Genomic DNA, 25,987 nt, shown 5'->3' on the forward strand with positions numbered 1-25,987 from the left:
GTCTCTGCAAACTCTTTGGGAATAGGACTTCTCTTTATTCCTGCACAATGTAACTCATTTATACTTATATTTGTGCTGTTCCCTTTTACTGTCCTCTGTGGTGTTAGAGTCAGCCCTGCCGTTAAGGCTTCAGACAATTGTAGAAGCAAATTGCTAATGATGCTGATTTTTTTTTTTTTTGAGACTCCTATTTTATCTTGGTATTATCAATGATTTATTTATTTATTTTTGTTTTTGTTTAAGTAGAATGATGTTGGGTTGTGTTATATAAGAAATAGAGCAGCAAAGTGATGACCATTGAAGAATTACAACTGCTTGATTAAATACTTCTTGCTAAAATTTTAATTTACATGTTGCTAGTTTGTGTTTATAAATATTGTTATTTTGATAGATAACATATAAACATTGTTATATTTAAATCCATTTGGCTCTGACCAGAGATTCTATGTACTTAAATCCAACAGCTGAATTTTATATCAACATTATTCTAATTATATAAATGACAGCTGTGAGAAGGGAAGGACAGTGTACAGAGTTGCTTTTGACAGGCACCACAGCATCCAAATAGAGCTAGGGTTGCAATGTCAACAACACATGGAGAGATGATGTCAATGCTGTTTTCCATTAGGATCCTCATGACTTCCTCAGCTTCTGGAATATATGGCAACTTTGGCCAGGCAAATTATGGTGCCGCCAAGCTGGGCATTCTGGGTCTCTGCAATACTCTGGCAATTGAAGGCAGGAAGAGCAACATTCATTGTAACACCATTGCCCCCAATGCTGGGTCACGGATGACTCAGACTGTGATGCCGGAAGGTAAGCACACTTAGATTCTGCAGGTCTGTCACAGTGGGTGTGGAATGAGCTTCACTTCACTTTAAAGAAAAAATTTTTTCCAATTTCAAAAGCATTTTGTGTAATTTAAGGCTGTTGTTGAAAAACTTAAAGAGTGCAGTGGAAAGGATGAAAAGTGACCATCAATTTCTCCTCATGGAAGTAAACTTTCACCCCTTTTCTCTGCATAGTTAGATATACACACATATCTCTGTAGACAGAAAAATAACATTCTTACTATTTTATAATAAATATAACACAGTAACTTATAATAGTAGATTATTGATATAGATCACATAATACATAACATGAAATGCATAGCATGAACATGGGCTATAACACACTTTGAGAGGAGTTTGCTCTATAGGAAAATTGGGCAGAGTATACCGAGTTCTCTTATGTTGTCCTTTCCTGGTTTCTGATAACACCTGTGTGCATGTTATAACTGAGGAACCGGACTGATTTATTGTTGTTGGCCAAGGTTTATAGTTGCATTAGGACTCACTTTGTGCTGTGCAATACAACTGTAAAACTTCTGTGTGTGCACTTTTACAGAATCATACTGAACTCACTGTGCTTCACTTGTATCTCCCTCTTTCCTTTGGATGCCTTTTGGCGGGGGAGCTTGAAATCATGTATTGTTTGGGTACATTCCATGGTCTGGGAGTACCACAGTTTGTTTATTAATTTACTTATGAGGACATCTTGATTGCTTCCTTTTTTTTTAGTTGTAATAAAACTATTATGCTAGGTAGTTTTTATGTTAACTTGACACAGGGTAGAATAATTTGGGAAGAGCAAAACTCAATTGAGAAAATGCCCCCACCAGATTGGATTGTAGGGCATTTCTTGATCAATGATTGATATTGATGGACACACCCTGTAGTGGGCTGTGCCACTCCTGGACAGGCTGTCCTGGATGGTATAAGAAAGCAGTTGAGCAAGCCATGAGGAACAAGCCAGTAAGGAGCACTCCTCCGTGGCCTCTGTGTCAGTGGCTGCCTCAAGTTCCTTCCCTCACTTCCCTGGAGGACGGAATCAACTCCTTTCTTCCCAGAGAACGAGTGGCACCTAAGATTGTCAATTATATCTTATTTTGCTCACAGTCCTTGCCCAGGCAGCTGCCCAATCACTAAAAGGCACCTGTGCTACCTGTGATTGGAGAAGCTTGAGAGTGTGTTAGGGTTTCTCAGTGTTAGCATGAAAGAGTTGTAAAACCTTGTATGCTTAGATTCATTATCACTATTTAATTTTGTTCCCATTTGTCTTAAAAGTCTCTGATTATGTAAAATATTGTCAGAAAGTAAAATAATTTATGAAACTTGTATGTGTTCTTGCTTGTAAATGGTCTTCTGTTTGTTTCAAGATCTTGTTGAAGCTCTGAAGCCAGATTATGTGGCGCCTCTGGTACTTTGGCTTTGCCATGAGAGCTGTGAGGAAAATGGTGGCTTATTTGAGGTATTTAGAACTTTATTTTTCTCCTAAAGCATTGTTTATATAATTAAATTTTAAGAAGTTTATACATTAATATTTTCCAAGTGCTTATATTTGGATTTGTAAAATGTTATGCATATGCTATTACGGAACAAGTGTTAAACCAGGGAGGGAGGTGTATACTGTTATCCCAGCACTCTGGACGTTGAGGTGTAGGATGTGCTGGGCTCCATAGGAAGACCTTGTTTTAAACAAATAAATGTGGATCCATTATTATTATAATTAGAAAGTCAGATTAATATTAAAATTCTTTTTCAAAGCTGTCCATTCTTAGTATTTTTCCCTAATTGCAATCTGGCTGATTTGATATGTTTAGTAAATTATAGAAAGCCTATTGGTTTTAGAAGCTGGATGATAAAGCAGATGTTTAGTGTCAAGTAGGCCAGGATTTGACACACTGGCTTCTCTCAGGGCTATTGTGTAAATTAACCCTGCAGAGCTTTAGTTTTCTTGGGGTCTTTGTGACAACTATAAATCATTTAAAACCCTTGGCACGGGAGCCTAGTATTTCCTTCCTGCAACTTTAACTATAAATATAGTAGAATTTATGCTTTGAGTATGACAGGTTAATAAATTCTATTTTAAATTCAGCAGTTAGCTTTTATGCTTCCCCCCCCTCATTATGAGGCTTTCAATATCTGTTGTAAGACAGAAGCTACACGTGATTCCACTATTTGTTAGAATCATTTGTACTACTAGGAATTAAATTTTAGGCCTGTGCAAAGCCAACTCTGTCACCATCTCAGATAATTTACATATTTTTGTATATCTATTTGTGTTTGATTTCCTTATTTTAAACTAAAGTGTTATATACTAGACCTCTCTTTACCCCATTTTTGATATTCTGGGAATAGTGAACCTATCATATATAGACTGTAACATTCAAAATATTTCTTAGTTTGAAATAATATATTATTAGCAAGTTTCATTTGAATTAAAAGCTGATGACTGCATTAAGAAACAATATCTCTATATATTTGAACACAGCTTTGTGCTTCCACCTTTCTAATCATGCCAACTGAATGTGAATTGTAGAAATTAGATGTAGAAGGAACTTTGTACTCTTATTTTACAGAATAAAAAAATGAATGATACTGAGCCACTTAGAGTTTGGAATTTGGTCTGACCTCTTTTTATCTAGTTAGAAATCAAAATATTGCTTATTTATTTATAATTATATTATTATTAACTGTACAACATATATGTCATCTTTGTGGAAATCTTAAATACACAGGAATGTGAACAGCAGAAAATAAAAACCACACATTACTATCCAGAGAACTGTTGATGTTTTTATATCTTTCCAGTTTATTAGGTGTGCATTTTACATAGATTGTTTTTTTAGATGGACAGTTTTATACATCCTTATCTCTATTGTCATAAAACTGAGGTTGTGCGTGCATATATATATGGAAAATAACAATATATATATATATCTTCTTACATTGTTATTTTCTTTTATTATGTTGCGGTTTTTTTTTTTTCAAGACAGGGTTTCTCTGTGTACCCTTGGCTGTCCTGGACACTCACTTTGTAGACCAGGCTGGCCTAGAACTCACAGAGATCTTCTTGCCTCTGCTTCCCAAGTGCTGGGTTTAAAGGAGTGTGCCACCACCACCCGGTGACTTTTTTTTTTAAAGGACGAACATTTGGCGTACAGAATTGATAAAATATAGTAGGAAATATATGTACTAACCTGAGTTTAAACTTGAAAGTATGTTTTGCAAAGTTCTGATGGGTTCCTGGAGTTGCTAGTGCTAGATGCAGATTATTCCAGCTGGTGCCGTGGCTTTGGCCCCCGAGTTAAAGGTGATACTGTTACCAGATAGCTGGAGGAACATCTTAGTCAGGTGAGGTGGTCCAAGTTAGAGATGCTGACCCTTGAACACCTTCTGAAAGAACTAAATGGAAACCAGAGGAAAGGTTTGGAAAGATTTTAGTGATACAGAAGTCAAGAAATGAAGTGCACTCTGCAAGAAAAGCAAGTCAGGCATGTGGGAATGAGTGAAGAACCAGCTGCTGTGAGAAGGCCTACTCACTGTGTTTGCTGAGGTGGGCAGGGAAACTGTTGTGCCCACCATGAGCATTGGGCAGGAAAAATGCCCTTTCTCTTCAGCTAGCAAAGGAAGACATAACCATGTTGTGTTCTGTTGTGGTCAGTTAAGGTGGTTCCATGTGGTCCCAAATTTAGAATGTATGTTTTAGGAGGAGTATCCGCCATGTTTGTAGCTTACCTTAAAGCTTTGGGTCAGTCAGAAAGGTGCCCTGTGCTGGTTTGTTTTTAAGAAACCAGTGACAAGTAGTTTAAGGATTGTTCATTGAAAGGCCAATGTTTGGAAGTTTTAAGTTGCCTTCTTGACAATTTTTCTTTCCCCAATTCCCTATTGCCCTTGTCTGTGGTCAAAGCCACAGCTTATCAACCCACCCTTAATTCGATATATTAAAAAGGTGTGAGTATAGTAAAAGCAAAAGTTGGTAAAAAGTCTTAATGTTGGTCATAGAGTTATTAAGGTGTCTCCTTTGATGTATTTCTTCTGTTACGCATGTGAAATTCCAGTAGGTTCTGGCCAGTAGTAGTGTGGGAAAGTATGAGTTTCTTTAATCCGACTCTCATCCTCTCTAAGGTTTGCCAGAACGATCACTAAACTCCTGCAGAAATAAAACACATCTTTTCCTGTAAAGATTAGAATGTGGTCCTCTGCTATGTCAGCCGCAGACTTCTGCTTTGATGCCATCAGCATTACAAAGGCTTGAAGTCAGGGTTTGCACGGATCTATAATGCTTTGTTCCTTGTCATCTAGCGTCCTAGTACCCCTCATAATTAAGACTTTCGTTCTCATAATGATTTACTTTAGATGATATGTTTTTCCTTCTTTTTGTTAGGTTGGAGCAGGATGGATTGGAAAATGTAAGTCTCTGTTGGGTTTTGGGTTGTGATAGATTTTTTTTTGACGTTATACCCTGTCTAGCCATTAGAGATGGGGGAGGAGCTTGTCAGATGTCTGATCACTAGTGTGTACATACCCCGCCTTGAGCACTGTTCCTGATAAAGGCACTAAAGCATGGGAATTACTCTGCAGGCCTCTGTACTTTTAAGGGCCTGTGCTGTTCTATAGCTGCTTGGTTTATCGTGTTCTCTCTGTCTTATTCTCTTCAGACACTAGATTTTTTTTTTCTGTTGACGTTTTTCCTCCAATGGTTCTAGTATCTCACATGCTTCTTGTGTTTCATCTGGACAGTGAGAGAGAGAGAGCTGTCTGAAAGATGGGAGGATCCTGCTCGTGGTGGACAGGCTATAGTTTTCTTCCCTTTAGAATGTATGACCTGGGGAGACAGAGAATGCAGGGCCCAGCTTTCTGGGGCAGAACCTGCAGCTGATCTGTGGGGATTGCTTCCCTCCAACAGTGAATTCCTTTGCTGTGTGCCCTCTGAAACCTTCTGAGTTCCAGGTGTGGTAGTTGCTTCATAGCATTAAAAGTGTGAAAAAGTCAGGAGCTCAGCTTGCTTCTAGTTGTCTGCCGGTACCACAATCATTCATAGGATCAACTGAGTTACTTGGAAGACTGATATCACTGGAGGGTATTGTTACACATATTGTAGAGTAAACACACACACACACACACACACACACACACACACACACACACACACACATGCATTAATGACTTCAGTCTAGTTAAACATAAAGTGACATATTTCTCAAGCATTTACATATCTGAATGGCACACATTTAAAATAGCAAGGTATCTGTTGCGGTAACAGCTACATATACTTATAGGGGGAAAAAAATCTAGAAACTGGTACCTTTTTCATTCCTTTAAGATGTCTTAAATTGAATGTTCAGCAATGCCCAGTTATCATGTTTAAATGTTATTGGTAGAATGTTATTAGTAGAATAACCATGGAATGTTTAAAAAAAGAAAACAATGTTGATTTTCTCAAAAGACCTTAAAAGCAGCAGTTCTTCTTGTGACCTGCATGGTTCTGGTGGGGCTGTGGGAGGGGAGGGTGAGCCACCGAAGGCTGAAGGAGGGTTGCTGGTGGCCATGTAGTCTAGGTTTTGTAACTGGAACCTCTGCTTGCTGTCACTTCTGGTTTTCAATTCGCAGCAGCAGTGCATTGTCCTGTGTCTTCCTCTATAAACAAGGAGAGTAAAGTACCGTTTGCACGGTAGTCTGTGGCTGTAAGTGGAGCCCTTGACATGACCATATGTAGCCGAGTCTTCAGGTGCAGCAAGAGACTCTACTGTTGGGAGTTCTCAACAGAGTTAGAGTTTTCCCTTCAGCTGCAGCTATATCTTTAACTAAGGTTATTTTTAATGTAATTTAATTTTGTGTTACTTAACGGGTACAGCATTTTCATCCATTTATGCTCTTTTGCTCTGCTCCTGCTCACTTCCCTTGTCCTTCAGCTGCAGATCTTTCTCTAAAAACCTGCCTTTCTGCTAATAAGCTTTTAAAAGAAAAACGTATTCTTTTCTCTGTGATTTTCCTTTATCTTGAAGATGGGCTCTTAAGCATCTTCTGCCCTGACTTTAAGCTGTGTGCTCAGTCTCATGTTCTCGTTCCATAACTAGTGCGCTGGGAGAGGACCCTTGGTGCCATCGTCAGACAGCGGAATCAGCCGATGACTCCCGAGGCAGTGAGGGCCAACTGGGAGAAGATCTGTGACTTCAGCAACGCCAGCAAGCCGCAGACCATTCAAGGTAGAGGCCCAAGCCATGGCTCCTGGCTAGGGAGCAGAGCTGACAAGCTGCCTTCTCTATGTGCAGTTTCATCTGTACTGGTTCAGACCCAGGGATTTCTGCTCCTCCAGGTGCCGGGACTCTTGACACTGAAGTCGTGTGTGTTTGGTTGGTGTGTCTGCTGGGGGATGACTGGGGAGTGCACTGTGTCCTCATTTGTGCTGCATGCACTTTCTTCCCGATGGTGTGCTGTGTTTTGCTAGCCATATGCTCTTTTCATTTTACATTTATTTTTAATTGTGTGTGTTTATTTATGTGTGTTTTGTGTGGGTCTGTACATGTGAGTGCAGGTGCCTGTGGAGTTCAGAAGAGGATGTCAGATGTCGTGGAGCTGGATTTACAGGTTGTTACCTTCCTGGTGTGGGTGCTGGGGACTGAACTCAGGCTTCTGTAAGAGCAGCACACACTCTTACCCTCTGAGCCATCTCTCCAGCCCCCACCCACATGCGCGTATTCTGATGCAGTTTTCTCTGGTGCCCTAAGTCCCTTCTGTTTTGTGCTTAGGCTTAGCTCTGTTGCTTAGTTATAGATGTGGACTGATCCAGCACATTGTTTTTGCTGCTCTCTTCTATTCCACCTCCTCGTCCTTTTGCCACCTCTATATAATTTTAGGTCTTCTTTTCCTTTAGGAAAATTCAGACCCCAAATGTTGAGCAAGATATTCCCAGATATTCTGGGCTGTGTTCTTCTGTTAGCTGAACTCCTACCATGTGAACATCTCCGTACTGTCTTGTTAAAGGATGTATGGCCTAACTGCATGTCAAGCTCCTTTGATAAAGAGACTGTTTTACATGTGTTTATCTTTTTGTGTTGCTGAGGATGGAATTCAGGTCCTTGGGCATACTGGGAAAGCACTGTACCACCCAGTACAATCCAGCTTATTTGGAATCCTTTAAAAATGTAATATTTTAAAATAATTCTTTGAAAATGTTGTATATGTATACAATGTATTTTATTTTATTTTATTTTATTTTCTTATTCTCTCTCTCTTTTTTTTTTAATTTATTCTTGTTACATCTCAATGTTTATCCCATCCCTTGTATCCTCCCATTCCTCCCCCCCCCCATTTTCCCATTATTCCCCTCCCCTATGACTGTTCCTGGGGGGGATTACCTCCCCCTGTATATTCTCATAGGGTATCAAGTCTCTTCTTGGCTACCTGCTGTCCTTCCTCTGAGTGCCACCAGGTCTCCCCCTCCAGGGGACATGGTCAAATGTGAGGCACCAGAGTACGTGAGAAAGTCATATCACACTCTCCACTCAACTGTGGAGAATATTCTGACCATTGGCTAGATCTGGGAAGGGGTTTAAAGTTTACCTCCTGTATTGTCCTTGGCTGGTGCCTTAGTTTGAGCGGGACCCCTGGGCCCAAATCTGCCTATCATATTGTTCTACTTGTAGATTTCTAGGACCCTCTGTATCCTTTTATTTTGCTATTGGACTCTAAATGAGATACAATGTATTTTAATCATATTCACTCTACTGTTTCCTCTAACTGCTCCCATATCTGCTTTCTATCCTCTTACCTTTACCTTATTCTCAAATTCATATCCTTTTTTTGTTTTGTATTAATTCATGTAGTTCAGTAAGCATGGGTGTGAGACCACCCCCTGGGGTGGGAGGTCAGCGGAAGTGTGCTGCAGTTCTTCTCTCACTTATTTCAGTTTCCCTAACTCAGGTTTTACAACAAATCCCTATTCTTTCTTATCTTTTTAACTGTAGAGTCAACGAGTGGTATAATTGAAGTTTTACATAAAGTAGATTCAGGAGCAATCTCACAAAATCACACCAGTCACACAGCATCTACGGCCACATCAGGATTTGTAAGTAGAGGAAATACTGAAGCTCACCTTTCTACAGTCCCTGCCTCCCTCCCTCCCTCTCCCTCTCCCTCCCTCTCTCCATCCCTTCCTCCCTCTCTCCATCCCTTTAGCCTTTTGGAAGTAGTTACTCTGTTGTTCATCATGGAGAAAATACGTGGTATGTGTTCATAAACTGTTTATGATTGTTTTTGCAATAAGGCTGAGTTTCACATATAAAGAATTCATGGTGACCATGAGCATGTGACTTGAAGTCAACTCTGAAGCTGTCCAGATAACTCTTTTCTTCTTTTCAACTTTTCTTTGATCTTTTCCTCTCATATTTTTTTGGGCGGTGCCATGCTTTTTTTGCTTTGATGGAGGACTGTATTGCAAGGAAAGGAGGGAAGGGCTTTGGGTATTGTTTTCTAAAGCTCTTCTTAGTGTGTGAGTGGGCTAGGAGAGTGAAAGGTACCAGCTCAGCTTCTGCCCCTGGCATTTGTGATAGTGTAGAAGCTGAAGGCTTTTCTCTGTTTTCAGGGGTATGGTTTTGCATGTCATTTTGATAGCCTTTCTTTGGGGTGGTGGCGAATCACGTTAGCTGGCCAGCGCCTGTGTTGGCTAGCCCACAGCCTCCTTGCTATTTGAATAGTAACCAAGGGAGACACTTAATGGGAGAGGAACAAAGCTGGTATCTCTACTGCTGATGAAAAGGACCTGTGATGACGTGGTGTCCAGTGACTGTGTGTCCTGCTCGTGTCGTCAGTCTCCTCATGTGCCATCCTCATTCTGCCCATCTACCTTCCCTGCCTCGTCATGACTAACTTTAAAAGCTCTTGAAATTGATTTGAATTTTTTGACAATTTTTGGGGTGACAGCACCAATGGCTTGTGGGGAGTCTGTGCTACAGGTTCTTAGTTGTGTTCCCCTTTCTCCTGCCAACCAGAGAGCATAGCCTCTGTGCTGAAAATGCCTGAATCAATAACATTTTGAAATTTAAACAACTCTGAAACATTTTAACAAAATTATTTTTAAACCCTTAATTAAAAATAAATAAATGATTTATTGTAAACTAAATGTAGATTGATTGAACAAACATGAGCTTAACATTAAAAGATAACTTTCTTTTTTGTTGTTTTTCTTCAGTTTGACAAGTGTCTTTGATTTCCCTTGCCGTTGGTAACCCCTCCTTCAGGGACAGTTTTCTAAGTTCTTGTGAAAGGATGCTTATTTTAATGATTCTTTTCCTTTCTTCATTTTATGCTCTAGGCCAGATCTTTTAGGGGAAGCATTGATAAACTGCATTAGAGAATGCTGGCATGGTTGTCAGTCACGTGCCTGCCGTCATAGGAGGAACAGTAACAGGAGGGTTCTAGCTCTGTGGCATTGCTCAGCGTACTGTTTGATGGATGCAATGTCAGGTCAGGATATCTGTATCTTTATATATCTTTATAATATATACATATACACATACACACATGCACACACACATATCTTTTTAGCCTACAGGTCTACAGGTCCTTTACATATATATTATGGCTTCCAGTTTAGTGTTTTTAATGAATGGGTACCAGTCTCTACATCTGTTTCTTGGGCCTTTTCCTTTTTTTTTTTCTTCCTGTTCAAATGTGTTAGTTTTTACTTTATTTTTATCATTTTCTTTTAATATCCCTTAGAAGCCTGTTCCTTGCTCTTTCTTCCTTCCTCCTTTCTTTTCTCCTTCCTTCCTTTCTTCCTTTCTTTCTTTCTTTCTTTCTTTCTTTCTTTCTTTCTTCTTGGTTTTCCAGGACAGGGTTTCTCTGTGTAGACCTGGCTGTTCTGGAACTTACTCTGTAGACTAGGCTGGCCTCGAACTCAGCGATCCACCTCCCTCTGCCTCCTGAATTCTGGAATTAAAAGCCTGTGCCACTGCTACCCTGTGCCTCCCATTATTTTCTAATGGGAGACAAAATGGAGTGGGTCCAGATGGGAGGGGAGGTGGGGAAGAACTGGGAAGAGTAAAGGGAAGGGAAACTGTAATCACGATATAGTGTAAGAGGGAAAAAACTATTTTCAATAAAGGGGGGAAGTGTAGTAGACAAGAAAGAAATAATTTATTACATCCCCTTGGTATTCTGTGAGCCAAGAAGCTGTAGTTGTCAGCTAAGAATCTGATTTTTAAGCTTGAGAATATTGTTAGTTTATGGTTAGGACTTGGAGTAGGGCCAGCAGATGCTCCCACAGAGAGTAATAGTTTTCCTGTGTTTCTCTTAGGCTGGTGCTATTGGCCATAAGTTTCCTTCGTTTTCTTCTTCTTATACGGAACTGGAGAGTATTATGTATGCCCTTGGGGTAGGAGCTTCAGTCAAAAATCCAAAGGATTTGAAGTTTGTTTATGAAGGGAGTGCTGACTTCTCCTGTTTGCCTACCTTTGGAGTTATTGTCGCACAGAAGTCCATTATGGGTGGAGGACTAGCAGAGATTCCTGGGCTGTCAATCAACTTTGCAAAGGTATGCTTACAAGGAAACTTTAAATTGGCTTTTTGTTTGTTTGTTTGTTTCTTTAAATGTTGTTGATAAATGCCACATACTGTATTACTAGGTACAACTATATATATATATATATATATATATATATATATATATAAGCAATTTATATATAATATGAACATACACATATATTATATAAATATATAAATTATCTCTATTAAAGTAAAATCTATGGTGTTGGCTTAGGAATTATGATTAAGTATATCTTTTGATTTTTCTTTTCCTGAATAAAAGAGGGGAGAGTTAGTGTAAAATTCCAAGAAGAAAATACTTATATGTAGTCCTGTAATCCTGGCATGATGCTGTTAATTCTCTCTCTGCTATTTACTTGTTACTGTAATTGCAAGTAACGTCTCTAAGCTTGCGTTTTGCATTTGGCTCTCACGCCTTTTTCCACACAGGAGGACAGAGTCAGAGGGTGGACACATCTGGCTCATGTCATTCCTTAGCTTAAAGGGCCACAGATTGCCCCTGTACATCAAGAGCACCAGCTGAAGGGAAGCGAGGCACATATTCCTTCCTACCCCTAGCCATGGAACTATTGACAATTGTGAGCTGCTGGGAGAAGAGACTGTTTTCTCTAAATTAACCAGGTTTCAACTGAAGACCACACATTCAAGAATGTGGACAGCACAAACTGGTCTTGTTGGGCCTAAAGTAAAAAGACATACAGTTGGGTGATGACGGGATGGGAGGCGAATCTGGAAGGGCAGAGGAATGCACATGGTCATAGCACATGATATGAAACTCTCAAGGATCAGTCTTTTTTTAAAGAAAGAAATCTTATGGGGCAAAAAGACTATAAGCTGAAATCCTTATTGCCACAAGGCTCCCTTCTTATAACAGCCATGAGTAGACAGTGGACTCCCAGCTATGTGCAGATTTCTGTCTAGCTGAACTAACTGATCACCCCTTGCTAATGGCTTTTCTATCTCAGTAGATGGGAACTCATTTTCTTAGACTATTTGATAACACTGGAAGGAAGAAGGCGTGGGAACCTGTACTGGGCACTATACTTTCTTAATCTCTCTCCTGTGTTACATGCTGAATAAGATAAGATGTTTACATTCTGTGACCAGGAGTGACAGGCATCTGCAAATCCGTTTCTCAGTTTTCCCAGCTTGGGGGTCATGGCAGCATGGTACAGCGAGGAAGGCACTCCTTAGTTTGTTTCCTATCACCCCTGCGCCCTCCCCTCTTGTTCTCCTCTGGGTTTGGGGGAAGACTGGAAAGCTGTCCTGCTGTAGTAGGCAGAGGGATGGTGCTCAGGTTGGCCTGTGTGTGCTGCTGCGCTACACTGAGCTTACTTTGCTTTTTCCTTACAGTGTGCTTGGTTTCTGTGCTTTGAGATATGCATAAAGGGAATGCTGACATTAATGTTTCTGCCTTTAGATATGTTTGCAATGTTTATCTTTGTGTTAGCGGAGTCATCTTTATTCCATTTGTGTTAATTGAAGTTACCGGCCCTGGCCCGTTGGTTAATTTTTACTGAGCAGATACTTACTGCATTATTATAAGCCTAGAACAGAACATCATTGAATAACTCCATTGGTAAATGTTATATAGTCAATAAGGATCCCAGGTCTTCTCTTTGTCTTTATGCTGGTGTACTAATTATTTCTACATTATGTGATTAGGAAGCAAAAAGTACACTGAGATAGATGGCACAAGAAGAGTACTGATGAGGTGTGTGGATAGTAAAATGTCACCTGTGTTTAGCAGTCTTCACAGATATAAATGGGTTCAAGAAAGTTAGCTAATAAAATTGCATTTGTTGTAACATAGGTTCTTCATGGGGAGCAGTACTTGGAGTTGTATAAGCCACTTCCTCGATCAGGTGAGTTTATATGAACAATTGGCTAGTACTGTGCTTTAATTTTCTTATTAACCTCCCAAGCCATCTCATTGTGTGAAACCAGCATGGACCAACCCAACATATCAGAAGCTTCCACGTATAACCTTAAAGGAGATGATGCTAGTCAGTACCTCTACTGACCCTTAATTGTCTTCTAGTCACAGTAAAACTGTAGATTTAATACCACTAGTTCATCTCTGTTGACATATGGGCCATATGTGTCAGTATATGTTTCATATGTGTGTCAGTATAGCCAGGACTGACCCTTAATTGTCTTCCACTCACAGTAAAACTGTTAATTTAATGCCATCAGTTCATCTGTGTTGACATAATGTGCTATTATGATTGTGTGTCAGTTATAGTTCCTGTGGTTTTTTATCCTGATATTGATTGGCATTAAAACAAACAATGCAGAAAGATGCAGCACTTATCATTTTTTCTTATTCCTTCTGGAGAGAAGAAAACAAACCTACCTAATATTTTTTTCTTTTCTAAGTAATACTTTGGTTGTTCACCAAAGCTTGCTGATCTATCTATTTATCTATCCATCTGTCTATTTATACTTTTTGACATGAGGTCTCTTATGGCCCAGGGTGGTCTCCAACTTTTTTTCTAGCATAGGATGATCTTGACCTTCTGACCATCCTCCTCCTCTCTGATTACTGGGATTGAGGCTTGAGACCCTACACCAGGTTTCTGTGGTACTCAGGATGGAGCCAAGGGGCTTTGCATGGTAGGCAGCTCTGTGCTTACTGAACTATATCTCCAGCCCCACATTTTTCTCTTAAAATATGTATTTAATTTAAACACATCACTTCCCACCCATTCCTCTCATCTCTCCAGTCCTTCACAGCTACCCTTCCTTGAACTTCTCCCATGCTTCCCCACTGCCAAGTTGATAGCATTTTTCTTTGGTTATTGTTACGTATGTGTATATGCAATATAAATATAATCTGCTGAGTTAGTTTTTATGGTTTGTGTGTATATGGTTTCAGGGCTGACCACTCTTATTGGACAGCTGCTAAGGGGTCTCATCCCTGGGACAGGATAATTCTCTTCCTTTTTATGTTGGCCTCTCTCCCTCCTCTCTCTCTCTCCTTCCCAGTTGAAACCTCTTCCTCATTATTCTGTTTCCCACTTCATATCACCTGTATCATTCCACTCCTCCCCCTCAGTTACTCCTTTATACCTCCTAGCCTCTGTGGTGGTGATTATATGTTGTATCCTCACATTAAGGATTCAGAGCTAAGATCTGCAGATGAGAAAGAACATGCACAAAGCCTCATGTTTCTATTCTATCACAGCCGTTTTATGTATTTATTTTGATGTCAGAATGTTTGTTGATGGGTATATAATTAAGATGGTTAAAAACAAAGGAGGATTTAGCATCATTTCACATGATATTGTCTTTTGGGTTCTGTGTCCCTGCCCTTCACAGCAGGGAGGTGAAAGATATCTGGTTAGCAGGAGAAACAGACTTCTTGAGAGACAGGCTTTCATGAGACAGGTCCTTTAATTGGAGGGAACAATGGCTATTTAAACCTTTGAGGGGCAGTAAGGGCTATTGGGGTGAATATACATCATTGGCTGGGGCCAGGGTGCTGAGGATGCCTAATTTGCATAAGGAGGAATTCCAGGTGCTACTGGACTTTACCTTATAAGGGGACAGGAAGCTTAACCTGGCTGCCAGGCTGCATGACCTCCTCAGGAAGGTAAGGGTAGGGAACACAGGGCTCTGTGCTCCCTGACATGCAGGCCTGCTCCAGAGAGGGAGTGGTCCTACTCTTGCTGATCTCAGGAAGAGATTTCTGGAATTTGGATACACCTGGACCCCACTCTTGCTCTGAGTGGGCTCCACCCTGCATTCTCCGGTTCCCTGGCCCTACATTATGTAGGAGCTCATCTCTGATGGGGTCAAAGGTCCCCAGGACGGAGATGTGATATGAGAGTAATGAAGGAGATGACCACCACCTGCTGTTAAGGAGATGGCCCCTGAATAGCTCGAGCACCTTTGTATGTATTTCATTTCAAAGTCACAAAGCATGTCCTTCCAATTTTATTTTGTTAAATATGCTTCAAGAAACTAGACAATGATTCTCCAAAAAATTGTGTTTTTTTGTTTTGTTTTGTTTGTTTTTACAAGTTTCCTTCCCATACACTTTATTTTCCTCAGGCAGATATTTAACCTTATGACCTAATAGTTCAGCACATCTCTGTGGTCATTGTGGTTAGCACATTGTATCTTAAACTCCTATCCTAAACAGCCTATGTCATGAATTTTACACGTATTTATCTAAATCTCCTCTGCTAGTATCTATCTTTCAATCCTGCATGACCATAGCCAAGATAAGGACGTTTAATCTGTTGGTACAAGAGCTGGTTGACTCTTGACCAGCCCCTCCTGTTTTCTGTCTGCCTGAGCTTCTGGTACCTACATAGACGAGTTTTTTGTTCCTGAACTAATGTCCTCGTGTTCATGTACACTCACTAACTTCTCTGATCCATTCTTGCAAGGGCTGTTTTCAGAGTCAGAGGATATTATGTGCTTTTCTGAGAACAATTGTGTGCGTCAAGAGATTGTATGATCTCTATTTTGTCTTTCTTGAAACTTCCCTGGGTTTTGAGGTGCTTCAGGAATCATCGCCTCCACCCTGTCATGTGTTTCTAATAAACCCACCTCAGAGTTATTAAGAGATTTCTGTCAAGTCATTGCTGCACTCATTACAGACATAGTGAGAGAAAAAGCTACCAAGAGCATACTAGTGTTATGCTGGAGGAAGGGGACCACCCGATGGCCAGTCCCAGTAAAATCAGGTTCTATCACAGCAGTCCTTGCCAGGCATACAGGAGTGTCCCACAAGGAAAGCCATCCACAAAACACTCAGACATGGTTTCCTGGAACAGAGCCACAGTTCCGCCAACGTTATATAATGTTAAGGTCAGCAAGTAGCTAGAACTCCACCTTAGCTTCTTCTTAAACCTTGATATATTACTAAAACTTAGGGCTTCATAGCTGCTTTAAAAGCATAACTTTGTTTCAGTATATTTCAGAATAAATGGTCACTATGGGATACTTACCATTCCCACAGCAGAACAAATATCAGGCACTAGATGCGTTTTTCTATTTTTTGGGAGGGAGTTTGAGACAGGGTTTCTCTGTGTTGCCTTGGCTGTCCTGGAACTCTCTCTGTAGACCAGGCTGGCTTCAAACTCACAGAGATCCACCTTCCTCTGCTTCCTGAGTTCTGGGATTAAAGGTGTGCGCCACCACTGCCCAGATGATGCTTTTGTTTCTTTAACCTGATGAATTTCAGAATAATCTGAGCTTTTATACTACCTGCTATTTTAGTGACATACAAATTCTGCACCCAAGTCCTAGATCTTGTGCATGTGTGGTGTTGCTTCATGAAGGTCCTTGCATGTTTCATGTGTAGCTTATCTAGTGGGTTCATTTGGGGAGTCATTGTTAATGTAAGTAGATGTGTACTAAATATTGTCCTAGGATTTTATAATACGAAGAGAGATTAGGTGTATACTCAATGATTGTAATTTTACATCGCTTTGAATAGGAAGGTATGGATAAATTTTTTTTATTTCTTTTATATTTTTAGCCTCAAGTTGTATTTCTTGTGAGAATTTGTCTTCAGTGTGTCTCTGTGTTATATAGGTTTTTTTTTAAATTTTGGTTTTTTTTTGAGACAGGGTTTCTCTGTGTAGCCGTGGCTGCCCTAGACTCACTTTATAGACCAGGCTAGCTTCGAACTTATAGTGATCCTCCTGCCTCTGCCTCCCTAGTGCTGGGATTAAAGGTGTGTACCACCACATTCAAGGAATTTTCCTTTTTTAAAAAAAATTATTAATTATTCACTTTACACCTCAGTCATAGCCCCCTGCCTCCTCTTTTCTGGGTCTCACCCTCCCTCCCTGATTCCCCTATCTCCCTTCCCCTACCCCTCAGAGAAGGGGAACTCCCACCCCCACCCCAGGATATCAAGTTGAATCAGGACAGAGAGCATCCTGGCAAGCCAGCCCCACTAGGGGAAAGGGATCGAAAAACAGGCAACAGAGTCCGTGTCGGAGTCAGCCCCCCTTTCCCTTACCAGAGGACCCATATGACAACCTAGCTGCCCATCTGTTACATCTGTGTAGGGAGCCTAGGTCCAGCCCCTGCATGGTCCTTGGTTGGTGCTTCAGTCTCCACAATCCCTTCTGGGACCTCATTAGTTGTTTCTGTTGGTTTTTTTTTTTTTTTGTGGGGTTCCTGTCCCTTTTGAGTCTTTGTCATTCCCCCTACTCTTCCACAGGCTCTCTGTGCTCCACTCAATGTTTAACTGTGTGTCTCTGCATCTGTTTCCATCAGCTACTGGGTGGAGCCACTCAGAGGAAAGCTATGCTAGGCTCTCACCTGCGAGTATAGCAGAGTATCGTTAACAGTTTCAGGGGTTGCCTCGATCCCATTGAGTGGGTCTCACTTTGGGCCAGGCATTGGTTAGATACTTCCTCAATCTCTGCTTTATTTTTGTCCCTGCATATCCACTAGGCAGGGTAAGTTTTGGGTTGAAGTTTTTGTGGGTGGGTTGGTGTTTCCCTCTTTCCACTTGGAGTTTGTGACCCCCGCTGCTCAGAGTCTCAGCTAGAGTTACCCTTGTATTCTCCCAGGAGCCTACTCTGTCACAGGTCTCCAGCCTGTCACAGAGAAGCCCCCGCCCAAGGTTTCTCCTTTCTCTGTAAGCCCTCTGTCCTCCCTCACCTGCTCTCCCCAGGTCTGATATCAACTCTCCTTTCTTTATGTGTTCCTTCTCTTACCCTGTTCTCTTTAACTGCTTCTGCTGTCTGTTCTGTTTATACTGCTGAGTGAGATCCAAGCATCCTCCCATGCATCCTTCTTATTATGTAGCTTCTTTGGGTCTGTGGATTATAGCCTGGTTATCCTGTTCTATATGGCTAAACTCCACTTATAAATGAGTATATACCATGAATGTCTTTCTGGATGTGCGTTACTTCACTCAGGATGATCTTTGGCCTTGTTCCTCACCTTCTTGGTGGTGTCCTCTGCTTCCATCTATTTCTGGAGGGACTTTTGCCTCGCTGCAGCCATAGTCCTGGACCTTAGATGCAAAAGTGTGTGCTGTGTTCCTATTAAGTACCCACATAGCTAACTGCAGACTTTTTAGTTAAGTAGAAATGTACCTGCCTCTGCACATTTAAGAATTAGCATGGATTTGCTTTCTGCGAGTCAACACTGATGCTCACCTTGTGTGGTCTGCATATAGCTTGGTAATCCCAGTTGTGTAGAAAAAGGAAAAAAGCAGCTTTAAAAAAATATTTTTTTCTTATTTGTATATAACACTTTCTGGAAATCTACTCACTCTCCCTGTTTCTTTCTCCCACTCTTCCCAGCTGCCTTCCTTCCACAGGGCTCCCCACCACTGCTGTTTATTTTTGTGTTTGCTTTGGTTTTGTCACCCACTGAGTTTAATCAGTTAAATGAGGAATGAGGAATAAAAAGTTCAGAAAAGACTACTTAGAAGCCATAGAGATTTGAGGAGGAATGGGGCAAAGGATTTGGTACTTACCTAATATTTAGGAGACAGACCTTCCAAGAGGAGTCACTGACATTGGAAATGATTATTTAAAAAATATATCAGAAATACTGGTGTTTCAGATTTTTTTGTTTGTTTTTTTGAGACAGAGTTTCCCTGTGTAGCCTTGGCTTTCCTGAACTCATTTTGTAGACCAGGCTGGCCTCGAACTCACAGTGATCCACCAGCCTCTGCCTCCAGAGTGAGTGCTGAGATTAAAGGCGTGTGCCACCATGCCTGGCCTATGTTTCAGATTTTTATATCAGAAATATTCATGTTTCAAATTTAGCTGTTTAAGTATTCTGCATAAACAATTTCATTTTAGTAGTGAATTAGAGAAAATATTTAAAACTAATTTTTAAACTTTGCTGAAGCAAGCAGAAACCATGGTAAGTTCCTTGGTGTCTTAATGTGATTCTTTGTCTCACTTTGATTTTAGGAGAACTGAAATGTGAAGCAGTTGTTGCTGACGTCCTCGATAAAGGATCTGGCGTAGTGATCGTTGTGGATGGTACCACATTTTAAACTCTTCTCATAGTGCCGTTAGATTCATAGACTCTTCAACTCTTCACATAGCATACTTTAACATGAGATTGATCCAGAAGTTTGTATTTATTTTATAATTTGAAAGAAAGTAAAGTAAGCATTCATGGGTTAAGAAAAATAAAGGAGGAGGGGAGATCTTGGGCTACGGCTAGGGCAGGTGGGTCACATCAATGGGCTGAAACAACAGAACTAAAGCCCAGACATGGCCTTGCGCAGAGCACAGGAGATGCTATGCTGACTGTGGTGGAGTAGGTGCAGCTGGGCAGTGTTACTAACACTCTTTTCTGTGCTAGCTATTTGGAACTTGATTATTTTAGATTGCAGTTGGGTTTCTAGACTGTTGAACTCATAATATGGTTCAAACACCATAGCCACATTTTTATCTGAGGTAGGAAAAAGCTTATTCCAGTTTATAGTGGTAGGAAAAAAACTTATAGAATTTTATAGTAAGTTTTGGGTTAATAAAGTGCTAGTAATTAAACATAAAGACACAGTATGAAAACTTAGGTTTAAGAAGAAAAGGAACAGAAGTTACTAGGACCAGGGTAATGCCCACCCTCCTGATGTGCCGTTTCTGTGGTAAATACTAGAGCCTGTGCCAGTGCTTCTTGACTTTCATGTGGTTGCTCTTGCTAAACACTCTGTAAGTCATGCATTAAAAGCCGGGGATGGCTGCACATGATAGTGACCTCAGCACTCAGGTGGCTGAAGCAGCAGGGACCTTGTTTTGTACTGGGAACTCTTCTTTCTAGGGATAGCATGGTGAAGCAAACAGGCAGGATGGCATCCCCTGGGCGGCTCCTTTCTCCTCATCCCAGGGCCACTCTCTCTTTAGGTCCCATGCTCTTCCTCTGTCAGAGTTTGAGGGTGGTAGCTTGAACTTTCTAGAGGAATTGTCTGAAATGTTTGCAGGAGGTAAAAATTGAGATACAGATAGTAGTTGGGGGATTGAAGAGATGAAACCCCCACTGTTCATGAGAAGGGCTGGGGAACCACTTCCTCCTGCCTTCAGGAACTGGAGAGGAACACAGTGCCGTAAAGCTTTGCAAACTCCCACACTCACGTAAATGCTGGTTTGCACTGGTCGTATTTTACTTTTGAAACCATTAAAGGAATTATAATAATTTGTTTGTTCTCTTTTGCTTTTTTTATAGTTTATTCTTATTCTGGGAAGGAACTTATATGCTATAATCAGTTCTCTATCTTTGCTGTTGGCTCTGGGGGCTTTGGTGGAAAACGGACATCAGAAAAACTCAAAGTAAGACTTTTTTGAGGTATAATATTTGTACATCTTTATGGGGCATATTATAGCAATTCAGTATATGTGTTCAATGTGTAAGGCAGAAACATTTGCATAACCTGAGACATCAATCATTTGTATGTATGGGAATCTCATATTCTTAGTAAAGGTTATTTGACCCTTACCCACCCTACTGTATTTGTCCAACTGGCTGGTTCATGCCCATTGCACTCTTTCCGTCATCTCTTTCCTGTCTACTGACTGGTGTTTATTTTCCTTTTTAAAAAGTATTTTTAATTATATGCATATGTGTGTGGGTATGTGCAGGTGTTTAGGGGAAACAGAGGCATCAGACTTCTCTTGGCCATAGTGGGTGCTGGAAACCAAACTTCAGTCCCCAGCAAAAGCATCTTTTTTAAATTTTTATTTTTTTATTTAATAAAGATGAAGTCTAGTTCTATAGAGTAGTTGACTTCAAACTTGTAGCAGTCCTCCTGCCTCAGCTTTCAGGGTGCTGGGTTGTAGGGATGAGCCACTGCACCTAGCTTTCTTCATTCTTCTACAAGACTGCCTTCCGAGTTTCTGAATGAGTCTTTCTGTGGTGGCTTTCCTCCCCACTTCCCCTCCTTCCTCTTACTGTAGAAGTAGCTTTTTCCCTGGCCTTTTACGATTGTTTTTTGGGACTTGTGGGATAGATTTGATAATATCCAAGCTTAGCATTTCATAATAAAAAATGATCAATACTCTAAAAAAGCTGACTTTATTGTAAAAAAAATGTATATAATGGTGACACAATTAATATTTTTTATACTTTTATTCAATGTCTATGATTTATACATCATGCACCAAAATCCCTCTCCTCCCCCCAGTAAAATAAAACAGACAAACAAAAAATCTGTCACAGAAGCTGTAGTGTACCACATATGTTTATTTTCAAATGTTCATTGCTTCGAGTCATGGGTGTGGTTGGAGGCCTACACTATCGTTACCGGATCCTCACTGGGACTGCTGTCAGATATTCCGTTGTTGCTGTGTGTCAAGGAGATTCTTAATCTTTGACTCTGCAGGTCCAGCCCCTTCATGTGTTCCAGCAGCTCATACATGGGGTAGATGTTGGGGTGAGGTTCGCTCAGAGCCCTGGATCAGGGCCTACTCCCTTGTCCTCAGGGCAGGGCACAATTAATATTTTATGTCTATAAAAATAACTTTAAAAAATTGATGTAACTGTTTGAATACAATACAGTATAACAATCTGATGTCTCTGGCCTGCAAGTGCACTTACATTCCTATGTATTCCTCCCCACATAATTAATAATAAATATTGAACTTTAACAAGTTGATAAAATGTATTAGTTAACATGGCAAATTAAAATGTGTAAATTGCTTAACTCTTAGAGAGTTGTCATCATCTTTTTACATTGAAAAGAGTCATTTTAGCAAATTGTAATTTATAAAAAGCTAGGAGTTGCCTGGCACAGTAGTGCATGCATATAATCCAAGCACCTGGGGAGGCAAAGGAAGGTGGATCTCTGAGTGTGAGGCCAGCCTGGTGGTCTATTAAGAGAGTCCAGGACAGCCAGGGTTACACAGAGAACCCCTGTCTTGGAAAAAAAATCTAAATCAACAAAAATCAACCCCCCCCCGAAAATATTTTTTAAAACCTTTTTATCCAGTTTGCATAGTTTATTATATTGACACATGGTTGTTTATTAGATGTCAATTTTGTAAGAGAATCAGATTATGTTTAAGTTGACACAATGTGTTTTGATTTCAGGCAGCTTTACCTGTACCAAAACGACCTGCTGATGCTGTGCTGAGAGACCCCACCTCCCTGAATCAGGTGAGAAGTGCTAACACACCCAGCCAGCGATACTGCTCGGCTACAGTTTGCACATCCTATACCTTTGTGTGTCTTTCATGGAGTAACTCAGACATCTTTTTCCAAGCGGTGAAAAATTAAAGATCAGGCTTTGATTTGTAGAATATGTTCTTGGAGAAGGGTCTACCTTTGGAATGATACGCAGAAAGGCTTGCAAATAGTGATTGGCTTTGCAGAAAGGTGGTGCATGGATGCGCCCTCCTCAGAGGTGTGGGGCTTGCGGTTTGGCAGGGAAGCAATTGGGAAGGAATGATAGCAGAGTGTAGGCAAAAAGAAAAGCATGGCGCATGAAAGATGAAGTCATATGACCATTGGGGAGTGAGGGAAGACAATGCGCATGAGCAGATCTTTACAAAAAGGTGAAAGAATTGTGCCATTAAATCACAAACTTCAGTAAGCAAACTGGCAACTGTTTCCTTTTAGCCCTACAAATGTCACTTCTTGGATATGCTGTTGAAGTGTCCATAGGAGAGTTGGTAGCTGGCTTGGCATGTACAAGGAAAACAAATGTTCATGAAGAGTAAAGATTTCTGTGCAGTGATGTAAACAGACTGAACTGTAGTGTTCTTAATGTCAGGCATTATATTTGAGGAGAATGAGAAACAAACTAGTTCACCAGATACATGTCTAATGCTAATTATACCGTTAGGGTTTCTGTTATTATTGAGTATATTATACTTTCCATTGAAACATAATTCTTTATTAAAATCACTACTATGCTAAATTGAGAGCAGATATGACCTCAAAACCAGGTCTTCTTTTTGAGGGCCCTTTCATATTTAGGCTATCCCTTTATGGGACTGAAAATTGAAAATACCACCAATGCTTGGTAGAACTATCTGGGTCACTTACATAAGCTTCCAGAAATGCTAATTGTTGATTAGTAGAGCACTGAGAGGAATCCTGGTAAAAATCTTTAGACTTTAAAGATGAAGAAAATAACCTTGAGGGCCTGAAAGACAATGGTGAATTAACTTTCCAAGGGGGATAATTAGCTGGGCATCTAATTCCTCCAGAGCAGGGCAGAAATGGAACACCATTTTCAAGAAATGAAAGTTTCTATCAACCCAACTGTTCTTCAAAAAAAAAAATTCCACATGAAAGAGGCACTTCATCTAACTAAGAGGTGACTAAGAAACATTGATAAAAGGATTGAAATAACCAAGTGTAAAAATGTGAGTAGGCTAGGGAAGGGCAGAAGTGACACACAATGCTAGATGCTCCGAGAAAGTACAAGGGATGCATCCCCCATGGGTACCATAAAAGGGATGCACAGATGCCCTACTGTTAAGACCATGTGGGAGGTGAAAGATAGCAATTAAAAACTGAAACATGAGCTAGTAATAAGTTGAGAAACTGAGGAAGAAAAAGAACAATGAAAAAGAAAATGAAGGTGGCTGGAGAGAGATGGCTCAGGGCTCAAGAGCACTGTCTGCTTCTGCAGAGGACCCAGGTTCAATTCCAGCATACTTGTGGTAGCTCACAACCATTTTAAACTCCTGAAGATCCAACACCTTCTTCTGGTCTATGTGGGCACTAGGTATGCATGTAGTGCACAGAAATACATGCAGTAAAGCACCCATACAGATACAGTAAAAATAAATCTAAAAAGAAAATGAAAATAAGGGCAAGAATGGAAAGGCTGAATAGATGGTGGTTGGGAGTGAGACACAGGAGACCCAGTGTCCAGGATAGGGAGACAGCTGAGCAGCAGTGGGAACAACGTTGACAATCTGTTTACCTCTGTGCACACGGTTCATGTGGCTGATGGCATGGCTCCCAGGAGTGTTAGTGTGGAGCTGGCACAGTGCTCTTTGCTATTTCCTTAATCGATGGTGGTTTTGGAGTACCACAGGGAGGCGTTTTATTTTGAAAAGGTTTTTTAGCTTTCTATATCTTTTAAGATCACAAATTCCTTCATGGTGCTTTTTGTTCACCAGGCAGCTCTTTTGGGGATATTTTTGTTTGATCCTGTTCTCCAAAAGAGAGCTCTTCCTGGGGCTCCCATCTGCAGTCATGTGCATTTCCCGTCCTCTGTGTGTAGACAGAGTTCTAGTCAAGTACTGATCAAAGGCTCTGTTGACTTGCATTGTTGCTAAAATCATGTAAAAAGATGTAGAAATCACTGAGGCAATGCCCATGAGCTTTATCTCATCTAGTGTCTCCAGTAGTTCTTTGAAAGTGAACCCCTCTTGCCTTCTCATTTGTTTTCTCCCAGTGAGAAACCCGAGGCTAAGCCTGGTGAAGAGACTTGCTTAGCAGTGGCAGTGGATGTGAACACAGCTTAAGTCTGACGACTTCCCTTTGTGGCCCTGAGATGGGTCTTTTTTTTCCACCATATACATGATAGTGTATATTTTCCTAGGGTTTACTTTTGTATATTGCTTTTGAAAATTAACTGTTTAATTTTCTATTACACAGAATCTTGTGTTTAGAAGAACATAACTACAAGAAAGAATTCTGAGCCACTGAAAAGTGAAAATTTTCTCAAAATGAGGCTTGTTAAGGAAAAGATCTTGAGGCAGATCTGACACTGACTGTAACAAGCTGATACAAAGACTGTTAGATACCCAGCTGCCTTGTGAATTTCTTCCCTAACTCTGGCGAGCACTCTAGTTTGAAAACTGCACAGTTTAAACACTAGAAAGTATGATGGCTTTCCCTGTCCTTACCTATATTTTCCTGCTCTCTTGCCATACTTTGTAAATTAGTGTGAAAATCTGAGCTTGGAATCACCAAGTCATATTGGCAAGCTGTTTGGTTTGGTTGTATGCATGAGCTAATATTCAGGATTTAGTGGGCCAGAAAAATGAAAGTCCATGAGAAGTCTTTGACCTTTATCTGTCCAGTATTATGTTATAAACTTTAAATAAAAAATAAAAAGAAAAAAAAAAAAAGAAGAAGAAAATTGGCATAGATTTTGATTGGCTGAAAAAGACTGTAACCCTTTACTTGCCCACATTGTGTGAGTTTGCCCTTAGACAGTGGTGTGCAGCTCTTCCCTTCTTTATTACCTTATCCCTCACTCCACTGATTTTAGGAAAAATACCTTATTAAAACTTAGTTGGCCGGGTGTGGTTGTGCACGCCTTTAATCTCAGCACTTTGGGAGGCAGAGGCAGGTGGATCTCTGTGAGTTCGAGGCCAGCCTGGTCTACAAAGCGAGTCCAGGACAGCCAAGGCTACACAGAAAAACCCTGTCTTGAAAGCCCCCAAAACCTTAGTTACGAATAATCTTGTTTTTGTAATAGTTAGCTATCTTTTAGACCACAGTCCGGGTTATGTAGGTTATGCATTTTAACCAATAGCTCGTCATGCTTCTTGTTCTGCACTTACTGCTTTCTGAAAAAACGCCGAGTACAGGGGTGATTTTCTCTGCAGGCTGCGTTGTACCGCCTCAGTGGAGACTGGAATCCCTTACACATCGACCCTAGCTTCGCTAGCATTGCCGGTGAGTTGTACATGATGTGAGTCACTGAAAGATAT

The 25,987-nt window shown here is 40.6% G+C and overlaps 1 protein-coding gene across 1 annotated transcript in view; it reads left to right on the forward strand.

Annotated features, from left to right (window-relative positions):
• Positions 1 to 588: 588 nt before the first annotated feature.
• Positions 589 to 25,987, forward strand: part of Hsd17b4 (hydroxysteroid 17-beta dehydrogenase 4) — a 46,116-nt gene continuing 20,717 nt past the window's right edge. Inside the window, exons 1-11 of the mRNA XM_051163102.1 lie at positions 589 to 816; positions 2,201 to 2,292; positions 5,212 to 5,236; positions 6,905 to 7,033; positions 8,795 to 8,895; positions 11,125 to 11,361; positions 13,186 to 13,237; positions 19,277 to 19,348; positions 20,538 to 20,641; positions 22,398 to 22,463; positions 25,883 to 25,952. Of these exons, the coding sequence (XP_051019059.1) occupies positions 603 to 816; positions 2,201 to 2,292; positions 5,212 to 5,236; positions 6,905 to 7,033; positions 8,795 to 8,895; positions 11,125 to 11,361; positions 13,186 to 13,237; positions 19,277 to 19,348; positions 20,538 to 20,641; positions 22,398 to 22,463; positions 25,883 to 25,952 (1,162 nt within the window). The 5' untranslated portion in view covers positions 589 to 602. The remainder of the gene's footprint in view (positions 817 to 2,200; positions 2,293 to 5,211; positions 5,237 to 6,904; positions 7,034 to 8,794; positions 8,896 to 11,124; positions 11,362 to 13,185; positions 13,238 to 19,276; positions 19,349 to 20,537; positions 20,642 to 22,397; positions 22,464 to 25,882; positions 25,953 to 25,987) is intronic.

The sequence above is a fragment of the Acomys russatus genome, chromosome 20 (assembly GCF_903995435.1).
Source record: "Acomys russatus chromosome 20, mAcoRus1.1, whole genome shotgun sequence".
Taxonomy (NCBI): domain Eukaryota; kingdom Metazoa; phylum Chordata; class Mammalia; order Rodentia; family Muridae; genus Acomys; species Acomys russatus.